The sequence below is a fragment of the Eleutherodactylus coqui genome, chromosome 6, assembly GCF_035609145.1.
Source record: "Eleutherodactylus coqui strain aEleCoq1 chromosome 6, aEleCoq1.hap1, whole genome shotgun sequence".
In the NCBI taxonomy this organism is placed as follows: Eukaryota; Metazoa; Chordata; class Amphibia; order Anura; family Eleutherodactylidae; genus Eleutherodactylus; species Eleutherodactylus coqui.
This window is the reverse complement of record NC_089842.1, coordinates 56559934-56584705: the sequence shown is the minus strand read 5'-3', so window position 1 is coordinate 56584705 and position 24772 is coordinate 56559934. Positions and strand designations below refer to the sequence as shown.

Genomic DNA, 24772 nt, shown 5'->3' with positions numbered 1-24772 from the left:
TTGCATCCTCAAAAATGCAAAAATTCTGGAAAATCGTGTCTTATTTTCAGGGTATGTCTTATTTTCATGGAAACAGGGTATGCACCAGTAATCGTAATACCCTTTGCTAGGAAATGAAACAGGCCTATTCTGTGCTGGTCCCAAAAGACTGAGCATGCCCTTGCCTGCCCGAGGGTTGGGCATGTGCCTTCTTCGGAGGCAGTAAGTCTAGATGCTTCCATTGTATTGACCGGAAAGGTGTGAGCAGCCGGGAAACCCAGCGAGCAGATACCCTTTTTTCATGAACCTCTCACTAATGTTGACTTTTTGGGCTAGATTGCAAATGGTTACGAGGTGATTTTCCAAAATGGCAGCCTCCACTTCCTGGATGGTGAGTTCGTCGATAGCAGAGTGGGGCGTGCCCCGGAATTGGAGCCGTTTCCACCGAAGTCCGACCACATTTGATTTGATGATGCCAGTTCTTAACTAAATCATGTGATGGGGACTCCTCTCATTGAACATCTTGCAAGTAGAGGATTTTGATGACTGCTCGGTTTTCCACTAGGTCCATTATCAGGCCTCGCACCACTTCAGCACCTATAAAAGAAAGACCGTTATCAGTTCAGAGTTGCAAATTGGCACGCAATCTATAGAGACTTATATCATTACACATGTGCAGTTTCAGCATCCAGTAATAAATAGAAGTGGGTTAGGGGAAATCTTTAATAACCACCTCTTGTAGCAGGCTACGATGTTACATAGCGGGCTACGATGTTACATAGGGGGCTAAACTGTTATATGATGTCTTGTGAACATATGACTGTGGAAAATCCATTAAAAATCATGTCCAGTGGTGAGAGCAGCGGATAACTCCCTGTTAAGTGAATACATCCAACTACGGAAAGTCCGGTAAAGTGTCAAGTCCAGTGGTGAGCAGCGGATAACTCACTTCTTTCGTGAATACATCCAGCTGCAGAAAGTCTAGTTAATTGTCCTTACCTCCAGAAGTGCGGGTTATCTCTGATGGTAATCTGATGTAATAGTTGTGGTCACCATTTGATTGAGTCAGAGATGATAATCCTGTCTGCAGTGCAGTTTTCAGCGGAACGAATCATGATGGTGCAGCTAGTCTACAGAATGAACAAAGAAACAAGAATTAACATCATCATAGAGGCAACATATTATTCACAGCAGAAGCGAGGGGTGCAAAGTGGGCAAGACACAGAAGAATCTGCAGAACTGTCATTATCAGAACTGAAAGGAAACAACGGATGATGTAGACATATCATAAACATGGCGGATTGTACATCTATGACAACAAAGCCATTGTAAATCCAAGGTGGAGCTTCCTTTTAATTCTACAGGAGACACGAGGACAATGAACATATTCCTACACGCACCTTCAGACTCCATTACTGCCTTCTGCCAATCTTTCACAATAAATAAGGCAGTTGCCATGAAGAATAGTCCTCCAATTATTACCACGCCTCCGCAGGCCATGAGCGCGTACTCCATGCTATTGAACATTATAAGTGGGGATTCCTGTTTTCCTCTGCGGATGAGTTCAGCTAACTGAGAATGAGAAGTGATAAGTAGTTGGTTAGTGATATACATACGGTTGGTGAAGGTCAACAACACAAATAAGACTACAGGTTGTTCCTCACTACAGCAGATATATAATGGTTAGGAAATCTTGCAAAGCTTGTAGCAGCAGAAGCCCCGCACCGGATTTAGTGGAGGGGCTTCCATCGTACAATCTACAGGGGGTGGACAAAAGTATGGAAACACCATACGAAATGCATGCCTTAAATTACATGGGATTCTAAATCATATTTCAACAAGACATGTAGAGACCGATTTTAAGTGGAGGTAATATGGCACAGATGCTGCTGGGCAGAAATGAACATCTGCCCGAGCAATAAGGTTTCATTGGCCAGGGGTTTGAGCCACTCAGCTGCTGTTACCGGCTAGCTCCGAAACCCAGAGCAGGGCAGGAGGTGAAGTTAACCCAAATTTGGTGGGACAGCTTTAAGCCAAGCAGGGGTCAAAAGGGCAGCACAGTGCTAATGATTAAAATCCCAGGCATTTCATATTGTATTACCATATTTTTACCCACCCCCTGTATGAGCAGCACTGGTTTTAGCTTTCTCAGCTCAGTACTAGACTTGGGCTGGAGGCATGATGGTTCATGTGGTTTCTCCATCATCAGATAATCTATTACATAGCTCCAGGCCATTGGGAATCTGCTGTCATATTCTGCTTATGCCTAAATCCTATATACATTCTATATGGTCCTATATATGAGCTCCATTGATACAATGTTTCTACTGTTCAGTGCTGTCTGTATACTGTTTGATTGCTCTACATAGAGGGAGGCATAAAATATAGCGGCAAACAGGGGACTGGTGGTAACAGTGATGTCTATGCACCATTCAAGAAGCAATATATAATAATAACTACTTACTGCCCCGATGATGTAGGGGCTGCCAGCGTCACCCAGCAGGTGGGACATGATGATCTGCATGGCCTGGGCGGTAGATCTTCTGGTAGGAGTTACCACATACTGAAAGTAAAGTATATTCTGAGTAAGCAGAAGTCACTGAACCCAACAAAACAAGAACAATCGGACAAAGTGACTGCATATCAAAATGAGTAAATATCAAAAAGGTGTAAACGGCACAACCTGCACCTAATGGGTAAAGCAGGACACAGGGGGCCGATTCAAATATCATTCCACTTTTCATAACTCACCAGGAGGATGTCGGTCACGATGGCCCAGTTTAGGCTAATTAATGTTTCAGCGATGAATATAAAGACCTGCAGAGAATAAACATATGGAGTATAATATAAGAGAACATACAAGGATAGCCCCCCCCCCCCCCCCGTGACTTGTACATACTAGTGCAGGACACTTCAGTCCTTTATCCCAGACCGTGGATACAACAACCTATACATTAGGTACTTACATAGGTGGCCACAAGATTGATTTTTGCAAGACCCAGAGCCAGAAAAAGGAAAGGGGTGGCGCCTAGCATCCCACATGCACAGACTATGGGGTCTGCACGTGGGTTGAATTTTCTGCAGCGTTTGCTTATCTCCACCCCAACAATAACTCCAAGGATGCCAGAGATGAGTGTCAGCACGCCGAATATTAGGCTGCAAAGGAAAAAAGTGTTACGGAGGTTAGAAACAAAGCTTCAAGAAATTACATAGCAATGATAGCTAAAAGAACTGAGTATGAATAAGGCCTCATGTCCACGGGGAAAAGAAGAATTAAAATCCGCAGCGGATTTTAACTCTTCTCCCGCACGCCGATCCTCATCCCATCTATGCATCCGCATCTATGCATTGATCACCCGCCGGTAGATAAATACCCGCGGATAGTCAATAAAAGTGAATAAAAAAAAATATGGAGCATGAAAACATCCGGACATGCTCCATTTTCGTGCGGGAGACCTAAAATAAGAATAAACTTACCCGCAGCGGACCGTGCAGATCTTCCCTTCTTCGCGGCCAGATCTTCTTTCTTCAGCCCGGCGGATGTGCCCGGCGCATGTGCGCGGCACGCTGCCGACGTGCCGAGCACATCCGCCGGCCGAAGAAAGAAGATCCGGACGCGGAGAAGAGAAGATCTGCACGGACCCCTGCAGGTAAGTTTATTCTTATTTTCAGCGCTCATGTCCGCGGGGCAGGAGGGCCCCGCTACGGATTCTCCATGGAGAATCCGTAGCGGGCCTGATTTTCCCCGTGGACATGAGGCCTAACACTTCAAACAAGCATAGCTAAGGCGGGGCTAAAGGGGCATGTGCCCAGGCATAGTAAGAACTAAAGGGAGGGAGCAACTACCCGCATCACACACAGTCATAAATCAATTAGGTAAGCGGAGCTGACTCCACTTACTAAGGGTGCGTTCACACGAGCGCATAAACGGCGCGTTTTTGCGACTAAACGTATATACGTGACCATCTGAGGCAATGGTTTCCAATGTATTCGTTCGCACGGGCGATTTTACGGCGCGTAAAAACGGCAACCCGAAAAAAAACGGAACATATGCGACCGAAATACGCGCCAACGCATATTCGATGGCCGAAAAGACCGTTTGAAAAGTAGGAACAAACGAAAATACGCTTTCTAGCTCTGGTCGTGATCGGCGAAAAACGTTCTTTCCGGCGATTATACGCTGCGCTCGTGCGAACGTAAATACGCCTACGCTCATGTGAACGCACCCTAAGGAATATACTAAAGAAATTCCATAAGTGTGGAAACGTGGTATGCCTGGTGGCCAATGGTAATTCACACTGTTATTGGCTGCTGTAGGTAAGCGAGGTTTTGCTTTCATACAGAATGGAATATTCCGCAACAGCGTTAGGGAATATGCCCTCCTATGGAATATCAAGTAACAAAATTTGTACTTCTAATGTGTAGATTTTGATGCTGGATTCCAAATAGCAAAGTCCTGCTGCTAACTCCGCATCTAAAACAGCAGTCTGCCATGCTGTATACTAGCCATACCTGTATACTGCTTCTGTTCATATCTGCATTGTGCGAGACAGATGCTCTGGTGCCCAACGGATACCACAAACCTTTGTTAAGGTCCATTAGGCTCCATCATGGTGCCCACCACACAGTATGACTAGAGCTAAGAATCTGACAACAGAGCTTCAAGTACAAACGTGAGCAGAGCGTTAGCCCTAGGTCGCTCAGCAGAAGTGATTCTCTAATAGGGGATCACTATGAAGAAATACATACCTGTCATTATTGATGCACGGTCCAGTCTGACAAGGTGTTAAGTTCCGTGCACGCATCAGAAAAGATGGTGCCCAGAGACCTATAGCACCGGCTACGAATGCTACAGCCGCGTAGCCAAGGGACGAAAACATAAAACTTGGACTGCGGAGAGTTAAAAAAAAAGAAGCAGCATGTAATTATCTCAGAACTCTCAGGGTGGATCAGTGATAATGATCACCACACAGAAAATACCTACTTTTTAAATAGCGTCTTTATATCTGACACCCAATGACTGGCGTTGAGGGAGGTGTTGGTCCTTTTCCCTTCAGCAGCTCCTCTTGGAGGTTCCTTGATTAAGATGGTCATGAGCAGGAATCCTATAATGCCCAGCCCAGGGGAGACCTGTGTGGATTAAGAAGACATTGTATGTTACATATAGTATAAGCTGGTCAATACAAAGTGGAAGTGATCATAGATGGGGTTAAATAGACAATAACCTAAAAATGTGGAAGTGGTTCCATTAAGATTATAGGAATTACTATATAAGCAATTGTCTCATTGCCGTCTGTAGTAGATCACAAGGCCATGTCAACTTTGGGGCTATTTCACAGGAGTGCATGAACCGCACATTATTACGGGGGACCGATATACGCGTGCATCTGTGGAATTGGTTATCAATGCGTCCGTTCACATAGGTGAATATACGGAGCGTAAAAACGACGAACCGTGAAAAATTGAACATACACGACTGAAATACGTGCCGACGCATATACGGTGGGCAAAAAGAGGGTTCTGGAAATATTCTTGGGGTGCACTAGTACCATACGTGTTATATGTATGTGTGTCATTCTGAGCCCCGTATGTTTTAAATACTATTAAATAAAGATTATTTTAAGTGTCTATACTGTGAAGGGCTATTAGATGCAATTCTAGTAGCTGTAATTCACTTACCAGTTAGCAGCAGCATCTGTGTGAGTTTCTCTTTCCCTCCCTCTACTCTCTCCCTTCTACATAGACTTCTATGTACAGCATGACATATCACCCTCTACTCAAAGGGGTTGTCCCGCGGCAGCAAGTGGGTCTATACACTTCTGTATGGCCATATTAATGCACTTTGTAATGTACATTGTGCATTAATTATGAGCCATACAGAAGTTATAAGAAGTTTTTCACTTACCTGTTCCGTTGCTAGCGTCCTCGTTTCCATGGAGCCCGTCTAATTTTCGGCGTCTAATGGCCAAATTAGACGCGCTTGCGCAGTCCGGGTCTTCTTCTTTTCTCAATGGGGCCGCTCGTGCAGGATGCCGGCTCCGTGTAGCTCCGCCCCGTCACGTGCCGATTCCAGCTAATCAGGAGGCTGGAATCGGCAATGTACCGCACAGAAGCCCTGCGGTCCACAGAGGGAGAAGATCCCGGCGGCCATCTTCAGCAGGTAAGTAAGAAGTCACCGGAGCGCGGGGATTCAGGTAAGCGCTGTGCGGTGTTCTTTTTTAACCCCTGCATCGGGGTTGTCTCGCGCCGAACGGGGGGGGGGGGGGGGGGGTTGAAAAAAAAAAAACCCGTTTCGGCGCGGGACAACCCCTTTAATGTTCTTCATCTTCTTATCTCTATTACTAGAGACAGATTTCACAAGATAAAAGGGAGGGGACGGCAAATTAGAAGGAACGAAAAACCCTAGTGGACAGCACTTTAGAGTGATTTGTCAACACAATAATGTAATTTTAGATAAGTAAAGTGCTTTGTACCTTTGCTAGTTATCTGTCACAGTGCTGCTGGTGCTGGTTTCACAACATCAGTTTTGGATCTCAGGATGCACCTGCCGGCACTTTAATGTTTTATTCGGTCCTGGATGTTGATGGTTAAACCCATTCCCACTGCTGTTTAGCAGAAGGGCTGGCTCGGGTAATTGACAGCCCAATCAGCCAGTCAGCTGCTTTCTTATCTATATATATATATAAAAGTGTGTGCATCTGTGTGTGCGTGTGTCTCCTTTATGTGCTACTACACCATTTGTCCGATCGCCATGAAACTTTGGGAAGTTGTTGAGTACACTCCTGGGAAGATTATAGGCATAGTACATTTATACTATGATAAATGGCGCGCGCGCGAGCGTCGTCAACAGTTACGCCCCCCCCACGTAGATTGTTTGATTTCCATCACTGCCACTAATTCTCTCACTTCCCGATGTCGTAGAAACATGAAATTTGGCACGGGCATTGATTATGTCATAAATAGGAAACGTAAATGAGTCCCAACTCAATTATTCAATTCTAAGCGCAAAAGAATTAGCGTCCAAATTTTACGTACGGAATCTAATTTTCTCGCTTCCCAATGTCATAGAAACGTGAAATTTGGCACGAGCATTGATTATGTCATAAATAGGAAAAGCTAATGGGTCCCAACTAGAGATGAGCGAACGTGTTCTTCCGAGCTTGATATTCGTGCGAATATTAGGGTGTTCGGGATGTTCGTTATTCGTAACGAACACCATGCGGTGTTCTGGTTATTTTCACTTCCTTCCCTGAGATGTTAGCGCGCTTTTCTGGCCAATTGAAAGACAGGGAAGGCATTACAACTTCCCCCTGTGACGTTCAAGCCCTATACCACCCCCCTGCTGTGAGTGGCTGGGAAGATCAGGTGTCACCCGAACATAAAAGTCGGCCCCTCCCGCGGTTCGCCTCAGATGCGGTGTGAGTTAGATGAGGGACAGTGCTGTTTGTACCGGAGCTGCTGTAGGGAAAGAATTGGTAGTTAGTGTAGGCTTCAAGACCCCCCAAAGGTCCTTATTAGGGCCACTGATAGCTGTGTGTTGGCTGCTGTTAGCACTGGCAAATTTTTTTTTCTCAAAATCGCCTCTGCAGACCGTTGCACCTGGCATTAGGGACAGAAGTGCTGCATAGGCAGGGAGAGTGTTAGGAGTGAGTGTAGCCTTCAAGAACCTCAACGGTCCTTTCTAGGGCCATATTTATCCGTGTGCAGTACTGTCCAGGCTGCTGTTAGCTGTGCTGCATTTTTTTTTGCTTCTCAAAATCGCCTCTGCAGACCATTGCACCCTCCATTGATACTGCAGGGAAAGAATTGTATAGGCAGGGCCACAACACAGTTATTATTCATAGAATATACGCAGTGCTGCCTTTTGGTGCTAAAAAACTGAAAACAAATCTATTTGTCCAGCCTCTGTCCGTCCTAAGGGCTGTGGACACGTGTGAGCTGCGTGAAAAACATTGCTAAATCATACGCACCCAGCTACGCTTTACTGCTGGCTTCGCCATTTGCTTTCCTTAATTGGGAAAAAAATACCTGCTCTCCAAGAGTTATAATAACTCTGCTACCCTCACGTTCTGTGACACATAAGCAGGGACACAGCACAGTTATTAAACTTCTCATGTTCATTGAATATACGCAGTGCTGCCTTTTGGTGGAAAAAAACTGAAAACAAATCTATTTGTCCAGCCTCTGTCCGTCCTAAGGGCGGTGGAGACGTGTGAGCTGCGTGAACAACATTGCTAAATCAGACGCACCCAGCTACGCTTTACTGCTGGCTTCGCCATTTGCTTTCCTTAATTGGGAAAAAAATACCTGCTCTCCAAGAGTTATAATAACTCTGCTACCCTCACGTTCTGTGACACATAAGCAGGGACACAGCACAGTTATTAAACTTCTCATGTTCATTGAATATACGCAGTGCTGCCTTTTGGTGGAAAAAAACTGAAAACAAATCTATTTGTCCAGCCTCTGTCCGTCCTAAGGGCGGTGGAGACGTGTGAGCTGCGTGAACAATATTGCTAAATCAGACGCACCCAGCTACGCTTTACTGCTGGCTTCGCCATTTGCTTTCCTTAATTGGGAAAAAAATACCTGCTCTCCAAGAGTTATAATAACTCTGCTACCCTCACGTTCTGTGACACATAAGCAGGGACACAGCACAGTTATTAAACTTCTCATGTTCATTGAATATACGCAGTGCTGCCTTTTGGTGGAAAAAAACTGAAAACAAATCTATTTGTCCAGCCTCTGTCCGTCCTAAGGGCGGTGGAGACGTGTGAGCTGCGTGAACAACATTGCTAAATCAGACGCACCCAGCTACGCTTTACTGCTGGCTTCGCCATTTGCTTTCCTTAATTGGGAAAAAAATACCTGCTCTCCAAGAGTTATAATAACTCTGCTACCCTCACGTTCTGTGACACATAAGCAGGGACACAGCACAGTTATTAAACTTCTCATGTTCATTGAATATACGCAGTGCTGCCTTTTGGTGGAAAAAAACTGAAAACAAATCTATTTGTCCAGCCTCTGTCCGTCCTAAGGGCGGTGGAGACGTGTGAGCTGCGTGAACAACATTGCTAAATCATACGCACCCAGCTACGCTTTACTGCTGGCTTCGCCATTTGCTTTCCTTAATTGGGAAAAAAATACCTGCTCTCCAAGAGTTATAATAACTCTGCTACCCTCACGTTCTGTGACACATAAGCAGGGACACAGCACAGTTATTAAACTTCTCATGTTCATTGAATATACGCAGTGCTGCCTTTTGGTGGAAAAAAACTGAAAACAAATCTATTTGTCCAGCCTCTGTCCGTCCTAAGGGCGGTGGAGACGTGTGAGCTGCGTGAACAACATTGCTAAATCAGACGCACCCAGCTACGCTTTACTGCTGGCTTCGCCATTTGCTTTCCTTAATTGGGAAAAAAATACCTGCTCTCCAAGAGTTATAATAACTCTGCTACCCTCACGTTCTGTGACACATAAGCAGGGACACAGCACAGTTATTAAACTTCTCATGTTCATTGAATATACGCAGTGCTGCCTTTTGGTGGAAAAAAACTGAAAACAAATCTATTTGTCCAGCCTCTGTCCGTCCTAAGGGCGGTGGAGACGTGTGAGCTGCGTGAACAACATTACTAAATCAGACGCACCCAGCTACGCTTTACTGCTGGCTTCGCCATTTGCTTTCCTTAATTGGGAAAAAAATACCTGCTCTCCAAGAGTTATAATAACTCTGCTACCCTCACGTTCTGTGACACATAAGCAGGGACACAGCACAGTTATTAAACTTCTCATGTTCATTGAATATACGCAGTGCTGCCTTTTGGTGGAAAAAAACTGAAAACAAATCTATTTGTCCAGCCTCTGTCCGTCCTAAGGGCGGTGGAGACGTGTGAGCTGCGTGAACAACATTGCTAAATCAGACGCACCCAGCTACGCTTTACTGCTGGCTTCGCCATTTGCTTTCCTTAATTGGGAAAAAAATACCTGCTCTCCAAGAGTTATAATAACTCTGCTACCTTCACGTTCTGTGACACATTAGCAGGGACACAGCACAGTTATTAAACTTAGATAATTCATTCACTAGAGGCAGTGGGGCCTTTCGTTTTCCAAAAAGGGCAAAAATTATATTTGGCCTGCAGTCTTGCGCCAATTTATTTCCTGCCTGTGAAATCAAATCACTGGTAATACAGCATGCTGAGGGGTAGGGGTAGGCCTAGAGGACGTGGACGCGGCCGAGGACGCGGAGGGCCAAGTCAGGGTGTGGGCACAGCCCGAGCTCCTGATCCCGGTGTGTCGCAGCCGACTGCTGCGCGATTAGGAGAGAGGCACGTTTCTGGCGTCCCCACATTCATCGCCCAATTAATGGGTCCACGCGGGAGACGGTTATTAGAAAATGAGCAGTGTGAGCAGGTCCTGTCCTGGATGGCAGAAAGTGCTTCGAGCAACCTATCGTCTACCCGCAGTTCTGCGCCGTCCACTGCTGCCAATCCGAATCCTCTGTCTGCTGCTCCTCCTTCCTCCCAGCCTCCTCACTCCACTACAATAACACCTGCTCAGGAGCGGGAACACTCCCAGGAACTGTTCTCGGGCCCCTGCTTAGATTGGGCAGCAGCGATCCCTCTCCCACCAGAGGAGTTTATCGTCACTGATGCCCAACCATTCGAAAGTTCCCAGGGTCCGGGGGAAGAGGCTGGGGACTTCCGCCAACTGTCTCAACAACTTTCTGTGGGTGAGGAGGACGATGACGATCAGACACAGTTGTCTTGCAGTGAGGTAGTAGTAAGGGCAGTAAGTCCGAGGGAGCAGCGCACAGAGGATTCGGAGGAAGAGCAGCAGGACGATGAGGTGACTGACCCCACCTGGTGTGCAACGCTTACTCAGGAGGACAGGTCTTCAGAGGGGGAGTCAAGGGCATCAGCAGGGCAGGTTGCAAGAGGCAGTGCGGTGGCCAGGGGTAGAGGCAGGGCCAGACCGAATAATCCACCAAGTGTTTCCCAAAGCGCCCCCTTGCGCCATGCCACCCTGCAGAGGCCGAGGTGCTCTAAGGTCTGGCAGTTTTTCACAGAGACGCCTGACGACCGACGAACAGTGGTGTGCAACCTTTGTTGCGCAAAGCTCAGCCGGGGAGCCAACACCAACAGCCTCACCACCACCACCATGCGCAGACATATGATGGCCAAGCACCCCACAAGGTGGGACGAAGGCCGTTCAGCGCCTCCGGTTTGCACCCCTGCCTCTCCCCCTGTGCCCCAACCTGCCACTGAGATGCAACCCCCCTCTCAGGACACAGGCACTACCGCCTCATGGCCTGCACCCACACCCTCATCTCCGCTGTCCTCGGCCCCATCCAGCAGTGTAGTTCAGCGCACCGTTCAGCCGTCGCTTGCGCAAGTGTTCGAGCGCAAGCGCAAGTACGCCGCCACGCACCCGCACGCTCAAACGTTAACCGTCCGCATAGCAAAATTCATCAGCCTTGAGATGCTGCCGTATAGGGTTGTGGAAACTGAGTCCTTCAAAAGTATCATGGAGGCGGCGGCCCCGCGCTACTCAGTTCCCAGTCACCACTACTTTTCCCGATGTGCCGTCCCAGCCCTGCACGACCACGTCTCCCGCAACATTGTACGCGCCCTCACCAACGCGGTTACTGCCACGGTCCACTTAACTACGGACACGTGGACAAGCACAGGCGGGCAGGGCCACTACATCTCCCTGACGGCACATTGGGTGAATTTAGTGGAGGCTGGGACAGAGTCAGAGCCTGGGACCGCTCACGTCCTACCCACCCCCAGAATTGCGGGCCCCAGCTCGGTGGTGGTATCTGCGGAGGTGTATGCTTCCTCCACTAAAGCACCCTCCTCCTCCTCCTCCTCCTCCTCTGTCTCGCAATCAAGATGTGTTAGCAGCAGCATGTCGCCAGCAGTCGGTGTCGCGCGGTGTGGCAGCACAGCGGTGGGCAAGCGTCAGCAGGCCGTGCTGAAACTACTCAGCTTAGGCGATAAGAGGCACACGGCCCACGAACTGCTGCAGGGTCTGACACAGCAGACCGACCGCTGGCTTGCGCCGCTGAGCCTCCAACCGGGCATGGTCGTGTGTGACAACGGCCGTAACCTGGTGGCGGCTCTGCAGCTCGGCAGCCTCACGCACGTGCCATGCCTGGCTCACGTCTTTAATTTGGTGGTTCAGCGGTTTCTGAAAAGCTACCCACGCTTGTCAGACCTGCTCGTAAAGGCGCGCCGGCTCTGCGCACATTTCCGCAAGTCCCACACGGACGCTGCCACCCTGCGCACCCTGCAACATCACTTTAAGCTGCCAGTGCACCGACTGCTGTGCGACGTGCCCACACGGTGGAACTCTACGCTCCACATGTTGGCCAGGCTCTATGAACAACGTAGAGCTATAGTCGAATACCAACTCCAACATGGGCGGCGCAGTGGGAGTCAGCCTCCTCAATTCCTTTCAGAAGAGTGGGCCTGGTTGGCAGACATCTGCCATGTCCTTGGTAATTTTGAGGAGTCTACCCAGGTGGTGAGCGGCGATGCTACAATCATTAGCGTCACCATTCCTCTGCTATGCATCTTGAGAAATTCCCTGCAAACCATAAAGGCAGCTGCTTTGCGCTCGGAAACGGGGGCGGGGGAAGACAGTATGCCGCTGGATAGTCAGGGCACCCTCCTGTCTATTTCTCAGCGCGTACAGGAGGAGGAGGAGGAGCATGAGGAGGATGAGGAGGAGGGGGAAGAGACAGCTTGGCCCGCTGCTGACGGTACACCGGCTGATTGCCTGTCATCCTTTCAGCGTGTATGGCCTGAGGAGGAGGAGGAGGAGGAGGATCCTGAAAGTGATCTTCCTAGTGAAGACAGCCATGTGTTGCGTACAGGTACCCTGGCACACATGGCTGACTTCATGTTAGGATGCCTTTCTCGTGACCCTCGCGTTGCACGCATTCTGGCCACGACGGATTACTGGGTGTACACACTGCTCGATCCACGGTATAAGGAGAACCTGCCCACTCTGATTCCCGAAGAGGAAAGGGGTTCGAGAGTGTTGCTATACCACAGGACCCTTGCGGACAAGCTGATGGTAAAATTCCCAGCCGACAGCGCTAGTGGCAGAAGGCGCAGTACCGAGGGCAAGGTAGCAGGGGATGTGCGTAGATCGAGCAGCATGTACATCCCAGGCAGTGCAACAGTCTTTAAGGGCCTGGCCAGCTTTATGGCTCCCTACCAAGACTGTGTCACCGCTCCCCAGTCACGGCTGAGTCGGCGGGAGCACTGTAAAAGGATGGTGAGGGAGTACGTAGCGGATCGCACGACCATCCTCGGTGACGCCTCTGCCCCCTACAACTACTGGGTGTCGAAGCTGGACACGTGGCCTGAACTAGCGCTGTATGCCCTGGAGGTGCTTGCTTGTCCTGCGGCTAGCGTCTTGTCGGAGAGGGTGTTTAGTGCGGCTGGGGGAATCATCACAGATAAACGTAGCCGCTTGTCAACCGACAGTGCCGACAGGCTAACACTCATCAAGATGAACAAAGGCTGGATTTCCCCAGACTTCTGTTCTCCACCAGCGGACAGCAGCGATACGTAAGCAATACGTAGGCTGCACCCGCGGATGGAAGCTACGTTCTCTCTCACCATCCAAAACGGGGACATTTCTGCTTCATCAATCTGTGTCTAATATTCCTCCTCCTCCTCCTCCTGAAACCTCACGTAATCACGCTGAACGGGCAATTTTTCTTAGGGCCACAAGGCTCACTCAAATAATTTTTCAGAACAATTTTTATAAGTTTCAATGCGCTTAAAAGCGTTGGAACTTTAACTTGAACCAATTTTTCGTTACACTGGGCTGCCTCCAGGCCTAGTTACCACTTAAGCCACATTAACCAAAGCGATTCACCTGCCATCTTGGTTGGGCATGGCCAATTTTTACTGAGGTACATTAGTACTGTTGGTACACCAATTTTTTGGGGCCCTCACCTACAGTGTAATCATAGTAATTTCTATGTTCTTCGCCTGCACTCATGGTACAGAAAGGTGTGTGGGGTTGGCCTACAGTTTAGCTACATAAATGTAACTTGTGCCTTGGCTATACTAAGGCTACTGAAATGGAACGAAGACTGCGCTCCGGCTATACTGCTGCTTCAGAATTGTTAATGGGGCCTGTCCTGAGTGCTACTATTGCTTACATGGAACGAAGACTGCGCTCCCGCTATACTGCTGCTTCAGAATTGTTAATGGGGCCTGTCCTGAGTGCTACTATTGCTTACATGGAACGAAGACTGCGCTCCCGCTATACTGCTGCTTCAGAATTGTTAATGGGGCCTGTCCTGAGTGCTACTATTGCTTACATGGAACGAAGACTGCGCTCCCGCTATACTGCTGCTTCAGAATTGTTAATGGGGCCTGTCCTGAGTGCTACTATTGCTTACATGGAACGAAGACTGCGCTCCCGCTATACTGCTGCTTCAGAATTGTTAATGGGGCCTGTCCTGAGTGCTACTATTGCTTACATGGAACGAAGACTGCGCTCCCGCTATACTGCTGCTTCAGAATTGTTAATGGGGCCTGTCCTGAGTGCTACTATTGCTTACATGGAACGAAGACTGCGCTCCCGCTATACTGCTGCTTCAGAATTGTTAATGGGGCCTGTCCTGAGTGCTACTATTGCTGACATGGAACGGACACGTGGAGAGGACACGTAGTGCCTCAAAAACATCCCCCTCCTCCTCCAACAGGGAAAACATTCTTGGCAAATGCCTTTGCATTGGTTCGTCTGGTGGCAGTCCAAGAATTTCACCTTTACCGACACAACAAGAGAGCCCCCACACCATCCCCCCGCCACGGCCCACTTAATCCTGGCCACATTCCGAAAACCAACAAAATACAACCGTGCTACTAGGTCCGCAGTCACCACCACATTACCACCAACGCGGTTACTGTTAAGGTGCATATTACCAGTCTGACTGGGGCATGCAGACACCTTGACAGAATGAATAGTGTGTGGCACATAGCTTCCCCATTGCTATGCCCACGTGTGCAGCTCCTGATGGCGGTGGCACAGGATTCTATTTCTCATTGCTTCTGTACAGCATTGTGGGCTATCGCCCCACCCCTATTAAAGAGGGTCGCTGCCTAGCCGTGCCAACCCTCTGCAGTGTGTGCCTGCGGTTCCTCCTCATGGCAGACGCACTTCTAAATAGACATGAGTGTGGCGTGGCATGAGGGCAGCTGAAGGCTGCGCAGGGACACTTTGGTGTGCGCTGTGGGGGGGAGGGGGGGCGGTTGGGCAGCATGTAACCCAGGAGAAGTGGCAGTGGAGTGTCATCCAGGCAGTGATTGTGCTTTGTTGTAGCTAGTGTGGTGCTTAGCAAAGGTATGCCATGCTAATGAGGGCTTTTCAGAAGTAAAAGTTGTTGGGAGGGGGGGGGGCCCACTCTTGCCGGTATTGTGGCTTAATAGTGGGACCTGTGAACTTGAGATGCAGCCCAACATGTAGCCCCTCGCCTGCCCTATCTGTTGCTGTGTCGTTCCCATCACTTTGTTGAATTGCCCAGATTTTCACACATGAAAACCTTAGCGAGCATCGGCGAAATACAAAAATGCTCTGGTCGCCCATTGACTTCAATGGGGTTCGTTGTTCGAAACGAACCCTCGAGCATCGCGGGAAGTTCGTTCCGAATAACGAACACCCGAACATTTTGGTGTTCGCTCATCTCTAGTCCCAACTCGATTATTCAATTCTATGCACCAAAGAATTAGCGTCCAAATTTTACGTACGGAATCTAATTCTCTCACTTCCTGATGTCATCTATATATATATATATATATATATAAAAATGACTGTCTGTCTGTCCTTTATGCGCTACTACACCATTCATCCAATCGCCATGAAACTTTGGGAAGTTGTTGAGTACACTCCTGGGAAGATTACTGGCATAGTACATCTATCCTACGATAGGTGGCGCGCGTGCGATCATCGTCGACAGTTATGCCCCCCCAGACGTAGATCGTTCGATTTCCATCTACTGCTGAGGTAAAATGAACTCTGCGCTGTCATTGGTTGCTATTCCTTATACTGATGAGGTAACAAGAAAGCTGCGCTGTGATTGGTTGCTCTTTCTTATACTGCTGAGGTAACAAGAAAGCTGCGCCGTGATTTTTTGCTATTTCTTATACAGCTGAGGTAAAATGAACGCTGCGCTGTGATTGGTTGCAATTTCTTATACTGCTGAGGTGAAATGAACGCTGCGCTGTCATTGGTTGCTATTTCTTTTACTGCTGAGGTAACATGAAAGCTGTGCTGTGATTGGTTGCTATTTCTTATACCCCTGAGGTAAAATAAAAGCTGCGCTGTGATTGGTTGCTATTTCTTACACTGCTGAGGTAAAATGAACGCTGCGCTGTCATTGGTTGCTATTTCTTATACTGCTGAGGTAACATGAAAGCTGCGCCGTGATTTTTCGCTATTTCTTATACTGCTGAGGTAAAATGAAAGCTGCGCTCTGATTGGTTGCTATTTCTTATACCACTGAGGTAAAATGAACGCTGCACTGTCATTGGTTGCTATTTCTTATACTGCTGAGGCAACGTGAAAGCTGTGCTGTGATTGGTTCCTATTTGTTATACTGCTGAGGTAACATAAAAGCTACGCTTAAATTGTCTGCTATTTCTTATACTGCTGAGGTAAAATGAACGCTACGCTGTGATTGGTTGCAATTTCTTATACTGCTGAGGTAAAATGAACGCTATGCTGTCATTGGTTGCTATTTCTTTTACTGCTGAGGTAAAATGAACGCTGCGTTGTGATTGGTTGCTATTTCTTATACTGCTGAGGTAAAATGAACGCTGCGCTGTGATTGGTTGCTCTTTCTTATACTGCTGAGGTAAAATAAAAGCTGTGCTGTGATTGGTTGCTATTTCTTATACTGCTGAGGTAAAATAAAAGCTGCGCTGTGATTGGTTCCTATTTGTTTTACTGCTGAGGTAACATGAAAGCTACGCTTAAATTGTCTGCTATTTCTTATACTGCTGAGGTAACATGAAAGCTGCGCTCTGATTGGTTGCAATTTCCTATACTGCTGAGGTAAAATGAACGCTATGCTGTCATTGGTTGCTATTTCTTTCACTGCTGAGGTAACATGAAAGCTGTGCTGTGATTGGTTGCTCTTATACTGGTAAGGGAACATGAAAGCTGCGCCGTGATTTTTTGCTATTTCTTATACTGCTGAGGTAAAATGAACGCTGCGCTGTGATTGGTTGCTCTTTCTTATACTGCTGAGGTAAAATGAACGCTGCGCTGCCATTGGTTGCTATTTCTTTTACTGCTGAGGTAAAATGAACGCTGCACTGTGATTGGTTGCTCTTTCTTATACTGCTGAGGTAAAATGAACGCTGCGCTGTGATTGGTTGTTATTTCTTATACCCCTGAGATAAAATAAAAGCTGCGCTGTGATTGGTTGCTCTTTCTTATACTGCTGAGGTAACAAGAAAGCTGCACCGTGATTTTTTGCTATTTCTTATACTGCTGAGGTAAAATGAACGCTGCGCTGTGATTGGTTGTTATTTCTTATACCCCTGAGATAAAATAAAAGCTGCGCTGTGATTGGTTGCTCTTTCTTATACTGCTGAGGTAACAAGAAAGCTGCACCGTGATTTTTTGCTATTTCTTATACTGCTGAGGTAAAATGAACGCTGCGCTGTCATTGGTTGCTATTTCTTTTACTGCTGAGGTAACATGACAGCTGTGCTGTGATTGGTTGCTATTATACTGGTAATCGAACATGAAAGCTGCGCCGTGATTTTTTTGCTATTTCTTATACTGCTGAGGTAAAATGAACGCTGTGCTGTGATTGGTTGTTATTTCTTATACCCCTGAGGTAAAATAAAAGCTGCGCTGTGATTGGTTGCTATTTCTTATACAGATAGTCCCCGACTTACGAATTTCGCTAGATACGAACTATCTGTACAGCACAGTATGATGTAATGCTATGGCATTACATCATACTGTGCAGGGACCGGACAGGCTTCTATCAAGCGACGTGCCGCGCTGCTCGTAAGAACTGTTAACACTTTAAATACCGCTGTCAGAGCGGTATTTAAAGTGTTAACAGTTCCGACAAGCGCCACGGCTCGTCGGAACTGCTGCCGCCGGGTGCCCGCTGTAAGAACAGCCGGCACCCGACGTTGTATGGAGTGGGATCCACCCGCGATCCCCTCCATACAACCATTTGTTCGACTTGCGAACAAAACGGACTTGCGAACGGGCTCCCGGAACGGAACCTGTTCGCAAGTCGGGGACTAACTGTACTGCTGAGGTAAAATAAATGCATTTCTTATACCACTGAGGTAACATAAAAGCTGCGCCGTGATTTTTTGCTATTTCTTATACTGCTGAGGTAAAATGAACGCTGCGCTCTGATTGGTTGCTATTTCTTATACTGCTGAGGTAAAATGAACGCTGCGCTGTCATTGGTTGCTATTTCTTTTACTGCTGAGGTAACGTGAAAGCTGCGCTGTGATTGGTTCCTATTTGTTTTACTGCTGAGGTAACATGAAAGCTGCGCTGTGATTGGTTGCAATTTCTTATACTGCTGAGGTAAAAAGAAAGCTGCGCTGTGATTGGTTGCTATTCCTTATACTGCTGAGGGAACATAAAAGCTGTGCTGTGATTGGTTGCAATTTCTTATACTGCTGAGGTAAAATGAAAGCTACGCTGTAATTGGTTGTTATTTCTTATATGGCTGAGGTATAATGAAAGCTGAGCTGTGATTGGTTGCTATTTTTTTATACTGCTGAGGTAAAATGCAAGCTGCGCTGTGATTGGTTGCTACGTGGAATAATTTGTATTTATTTGTATAATTTGTATCCAATTGCCACTCCCACTCAATACATTTACATGCGTTTTTTTCATTGTTTAATCGATTTCAATTCTCATAATCTTTTGAATACTGCATTCTTCCATTTATTTATTTATTCTTTTTTTCCAGCAAATTTGCGAGCATCGTCAACAGTTATGCCCCCAAAGGAAAATCGATTGGTCAATCTACAACTCAAGCACGAAAGAAAAAGGCATTGCGAGCTTCAGAAACAGACAAACAACGGGAAGCAAGATTAGAAGCTGTTCGAATACAAACTGCTCAAGGCCGTTCTCAAACGAACGAGCAACGAGAATCCAGATTGGAAACCGATCGATTGCGCACTGTTCAAGCCCGCTCGAATGAAACAGGAAAGCAACGAGAATCACGATTGCAAGCCAATTGATCACGCACTGCTCAAGCCCGCTCGAATGCCACAGTTGACCAACGGATTATGATTACAGTCATCATCATAAGTGTCGTTATTGGAAAAATGGACAACTTATGCAAATTTTGCCGTGCATTGAAATTCAAAAATGAAACTCCAGGAATGTGCTGCGCAGGTGGAAAAGTGAAATTGCCTGAATTGCATTTACCACCCGAACCATTATCAACGTTGCTATCCGGTGACACAAGCCAGTCTAAACATTTCTTGGCAAACATATGCAAGTACAATTCATGCTTCCAGATGACATCCTTCGGTGCAACAGAAATCATACGTGACAATTACATGCCAATGTTCAAAGTCCAAGGCCAAATTTATCATCTCGCTGGATCACTTCTACCACTGCAGCATTCAGATCACAAATTTCTCCAAATTTATTTCATGGGAACCACGATGAACAAATTGATCAACGTTGTCGAGTCAATACCAGCACTAATCGAGAAATTGTTGCTGTATTACAAAATTTATTTGAGCAACACAACCAATTAGTCCGAATTTATATTCGTCTGACACGTTAGGCCGCCTGTATACAGTTCATCCAAACAATCAAGAATGTTTTTACTTGCGCTTACTGTTAGTTAACATGCGTGGACCGAAATCCTTCCAAGAACTGAGAACAGTAAATGGTGAAGTATGCCAACAATTAAAGCTTATTGAAAACGATGCGCATTGGGACACAGCACTCAATGATGCATCAAATACTGCTCAACCACAGCAAATACGCACGTTATTTGCGATAATATTGACAACGTGTTTCCCATCCAATCCGAAAGATCTTTGGGAAAAATACAAAGATTACATGAGTGAAGACATCCTACGTCGTTTGCGAGCAACGAATCCGAACATGCAATTCACAACAAACGTGTATAATGAGGCGTTAGTTTCGATCGAGGATACATGTTTGGCAATCGCTAACAAAGGATTGGTGCAGTTGGGAATGTGTGCACTGAATCGAGCTGCAAATAACGCTTATGATTGTGATTTGCAACGTGAAACACACTTCGATGTCGATGATTTGGGTACATTTGTTGAAAAGAATCTTCCAAAATTGCTTCCAGAACAACGCATTGTATATGACACAATCATAAAAGCAATTACAAATCAAAGCAGAGGATTGTACTTCATAGATGCGCCCGGAGGTACTGGCAAAACGTTTCTCATTTCAATCATTTTGGCAACTATACGATCACAGAATAAAATTGCACTGGCAATTGCATCATCTGGAATTGCGGCAACACTTTTGGATGGTGGTCGAACAGCACATTCAGCACTGAAATTGCCCTTGAATTTGCAAGCCACTGAGACGCCAACATGCAATATCACCAAAAATTCCGGAATGGGCAAAGTTCTCCAAACTTGTGAACTTATCATATGGGACGAATGCACAATGGCTCACAAAAAAGCATTGGAAGCGCTTGATCGTACACTGCAAGATTTGAGGGGAAATGCACAGCCCTTCGGTGGAGCACTTATTTTATTGTCTGGTGATTTTCGACAAACTCTGCCAGTTATACCATGTTCAACACCCGCTGATGAACTTAATGCATGTATCAAATCATCAGTTCTATGGCGACATGTTAAGAAATTGACTTTGAAAACCAATATGCGTGTTCAACTACAAAATGATGCATCCGCCGAACGTTTTGCAAAACAATTGCTGGATATAGGAAATGGGAAGATGCCAATTGACAGATCTACACAATGTATCACATTGCCAACAAACTTTGGAAAGATGACATCAACCAAAGACGAATTGATTCAAAAGGTGTTCCCAAATATCGCGCGGAATTACAAAAATCATCAGTGGCTCAGAGCACGGGCTATATTAGCAGCTACCAACAACGATGTCAATGCCATCAATTTCAGCATTCAAAACGGAATATCAGGCGAAGCGACAATGTATAAGTCCATCGATACTGTGATGAATCAAGATGAAGTGGTCAATTACCCAACGGAATTCTTGAATTCACTTGATTTTCCAGGTATGCCACCGCACGTTTTAACATTGAAAATTGGCGTGCCTATCATTCTTCTCCGAAACATCCATCCACCACAACTTTGCAACGGTACAAGACTTTCGGTGAAAAAGATGATGAACAATGTCATCGAAGCTACAATTCTGAATGGGAAATTCAAGGGGGAAGATGTTCTGTTGCCACATATTCCAATTATCCCAACAGACATGCCATTTGAATTCAAACGTTTACAGTTTCCGGTGTGACTCGCTTTTGCAATGACCATCAACAGAGCACAAGGACAATCGCTGCAAGTGTATGTGATACATTTGGAGAATCCGTGCTTCTCACATGGACAACTGTATGTGGCCAGCTCACGCGTCGGAAAACCTTCGGATTTATTTGTGTATGCACCAGACGGAAAAACTAAAAATATTGTGTATCCACAAGCACTCGATTAAATACATAGAATTAAAATGACACTTTGAAATGTTTCCCATATGAAAATGAGTAAGTTTAAATAAAAATGACACAATGTAAATTCAATGTTATCAGAACGAGTTTCCTTGATTTTCCTTTCTTCTGATGTCGCAGCAACGCGCGACGGGTAAGCTAGTAATGTATAAAAATGGCTCCTCCTTGCTGAAGGCACTGGCTATACTGCTAGTATTCTAGCCCTGTTAGGACTCTCAGCATGCCTGTCAGTTGTCAGGTATGTCAGTTGTCAGAGTCCAGTATTCTGCACTCTGCATCCAGTTCTTTCATAGTACCTGATTTTCTGTGATATCATCTGTTGCAACAAATGCCAGGACCAGCGGCTGTGGAGGGGTAATTAAATCTCAGTTTATTATTTTAAAGCAGGCATTGTCCGGTAACTGAACAGCCCTTTTAACTTTGATGGAAGTGACCATTGTTACAGGAATGCCTGAGAGCAATTAGCATCTTTTGTATTTCTCACCAGTCCTCCTCTACTTTAGCTGCTCCATTGCTGCCCACATCAGGATGTAATATACATCAGCATCAAAACCTGGTGCAGCACCCGCAGCAGAGGAGAACCCTGAGAACCGGAGATGTTTCAGCAGCAAACGCTGCAGTCCCTTGGAGAAATTGCCAGGATGGGCTGGGCCAAGTAGAGAAGAAAAGTAAAGTGAGTTATCAGGTTAAATATTTATTCTGCTTGTATCAGCTTATTTTATAATATGTTTAAATCTCTTCCATTACAGTGCAAATTGGCTTTTAAGTGATTCTAGAGGTTGTGGGGGTGGAGGTGTCAATTTCCTAATCTGCCTAGGAAACAGAATCACCTTGCCCCAGCCCTTGAGCCTGAGCATGCCTAAAGGTGCAAGCTGTAAGAAGACACCAGTAAATTCAACATGATAGGTGGGAGTACAGGAGCTTTGAGTTGCACCTCACAACAAATCTCCCTTCCTGAGTTGGTCTACAAAGTTTAAAAAAGCTGTATATAATGAAGTTGGCTCACATCTAGTACTCTCCTAGTGTAGACTTCATTATTAAAATGAACCTCCTTCAACTACATAGCCTGCCTGTCAAAATGCAGTATAATGTGATATTTTGGTATTATATTATACCAATTGATTGCAAGTTCAAGCCACCTGTGGGGGCTAAAAATGTATAAATAAGTTTAAAAAAAGTGTTTTATTAATTATTGGAAAAAATAAAAGGAAGTAAAAGTTAAAAAAGACTTTTCCTATAATAATAATAATTTTTAAAAAAGCATATTTGTCCGTGAAAGTCCGATCTATCAAATAAACACATTATTTATCTTGCATGGTGAAGAATGCCAGAATTGCATTTTTTTGGTCACCCCATCTCCAAGGAAAAATGTAATAAAAAGTGATCAAAAAGTCTTATAAAATCCAAAATGGTACCAATACAAACTACTAAGACTATATAAATTTGATATCATCATAATCGTACATAATACAACTCATCCCACAAAAAACAAGCTCTTAAAGAGTTATGTTAATTGAAAAATAAAAGTGTTATGATTTCTTGAAAGTGAGGAGAAAAAAATGTAAATGTAAGAAAAAAAAGGGCTGCATTCTTAAGGGGTTAGGTGAACCCTTTGGAATTACCTGGATTTCTGCGTGGAGTTGGAACAGCCACTTCGGCTGAGTTCCGCCAAGCAGTCATGTGATATTGCATACCTCCGGTGTTGGTGACATAGTAGCTGAAGGACTGGCTGTTGGCTCATTATAATAACTAGGTCAACCCCTCTTTCTTTTACTGCATTAGACATGATAGTCACAAAGAAGAGGAACTGATGACTGTGGTGGCCACAAAAGAGGAACTAATAATGATGGGGGCCATAGAGAGGGGGAACTAATGACTGTGGGGCCTCAAAATAAGGAAACTGAAACTAGAGATGGTGGGATCACAGAGAGGAGGAGCTAATGACTGTGGGGGCCATAGAAAGCGGGACATGAATTATGAATCTCTTACACAGTGGATTATTAGGGATTTTGGCTTTCACCCCCTTTCTTGGATAAGGGTCTTGATTAATTATTCTCTCAACTAGCTTGATATAGACTAATTTAGTCCGAAACATCGCTACGCATCCTCTATGTGTAGAATCCATTTATGATATCCACATATAGAACAACTTTTTATGTGCATTCCAAACTAAAGTCTGTGGTGTAGTTTCTGTTCTTGAGATATTAATGACGTCTCTGTCATTGTCCTTGCACAATTAGTCTTTTGCTGACCTGTTTCTTTCCTTGTGTGCCCCCTCCTCTGCTGGGTTCAGTTCCTGCTTCTTTCTGTGTTCTTGTACCCTCTTCTCCCAACTCACTTCCTCTGTAGACCTGACAGCGGGAACAGGCTCCCTGTCCAGTATAGCAGCAGTAACAGAACAGCAGTGGCGTCACCCTCCTCCTGGTGAGTGCCAGCGGGCAGCAGAGGCCGTCATGTGTCATTCACTTATGTAGTGGCCCAGAGTTAATAGGGCCCCTCCATAAGTATGAATGCATTTGTCTTGTGCCTACGTGTTGTCAGTGTCTTATATGTTGCATGAATTTAATGTGTATTGCACCTCTGCAGGACTGAGTGGGTTAACATCTGGGTTATGACTGAAAAATGTATTATGCTAATGTCACGTGATCATGCTTTGTATATATGTTTGTGCAAGGTGTCTGGAAGAAAGTTCTGTTCCGGACTTGCCAGAGAGAGGACAGGAGAGTGCTGGTCTGCGAGTGAGCCACACAGACACCATCTGCTCTGTGTGGTCCGGAATGGAAGAGGCTGAAAGGTATCCAGCAGCCTACCCTGGGCCTGCTTTACCCAGGAAATACCAGTGTTACCTCTAAATACTGTGAGAGAGAGAGAGAGAGAGAAGCCTCTATGCTGCGTGGAGTGCCTGTCTCCCAAATGTGAGTGTTGACCGATAGAGAGCTGGAGAGAGTGAAGGAGATTAGCCGGGAACAGAACCCCACAGATAACATGGCCTGTAGACTTGTTTGTCATTCCGTGAATCCTCCCTGTCACACCACTTTGTGTTTTTGCACCATTTGTCCTGCTGGCATGTAT

At 46.0% G+C, this 24772-nt stretch overlaps 1 protein-coding gene across 1 annotated transcript; it reads right to left on the bottom strand.

Moving 5' to 3' along the window:
• Positions 1-203: 203 nt before the first annotated feature.
• On the bottom strand, positions 204-23412 carry LOC136633585 (protein spinster homolog 1-like). Its single transcript, XM_066609346.1, has 9 exons — positions 23395-23412; positions 4964-5109; positions 4729-4869; positions 2946-3135; positions 2731-2796; positions 2440-2542; positions 1380-1547; positions 979-1109; positions 204-576 (listed from the first exon to the last, which is right to left on the bottom strand). The coding sequence occupies exons 1-8, from the start codon at positions 23410-23412 to the stop codon at positions 1105-1107; spliced, it is 837 nt and encodes a 278-aa protein (XP_066465443.1). The 3' UTR covers positions 204-576; positions 979-1104.
• Between the last annotated feature and the right edge of the window lie 1360 nt (positions 23413-24772).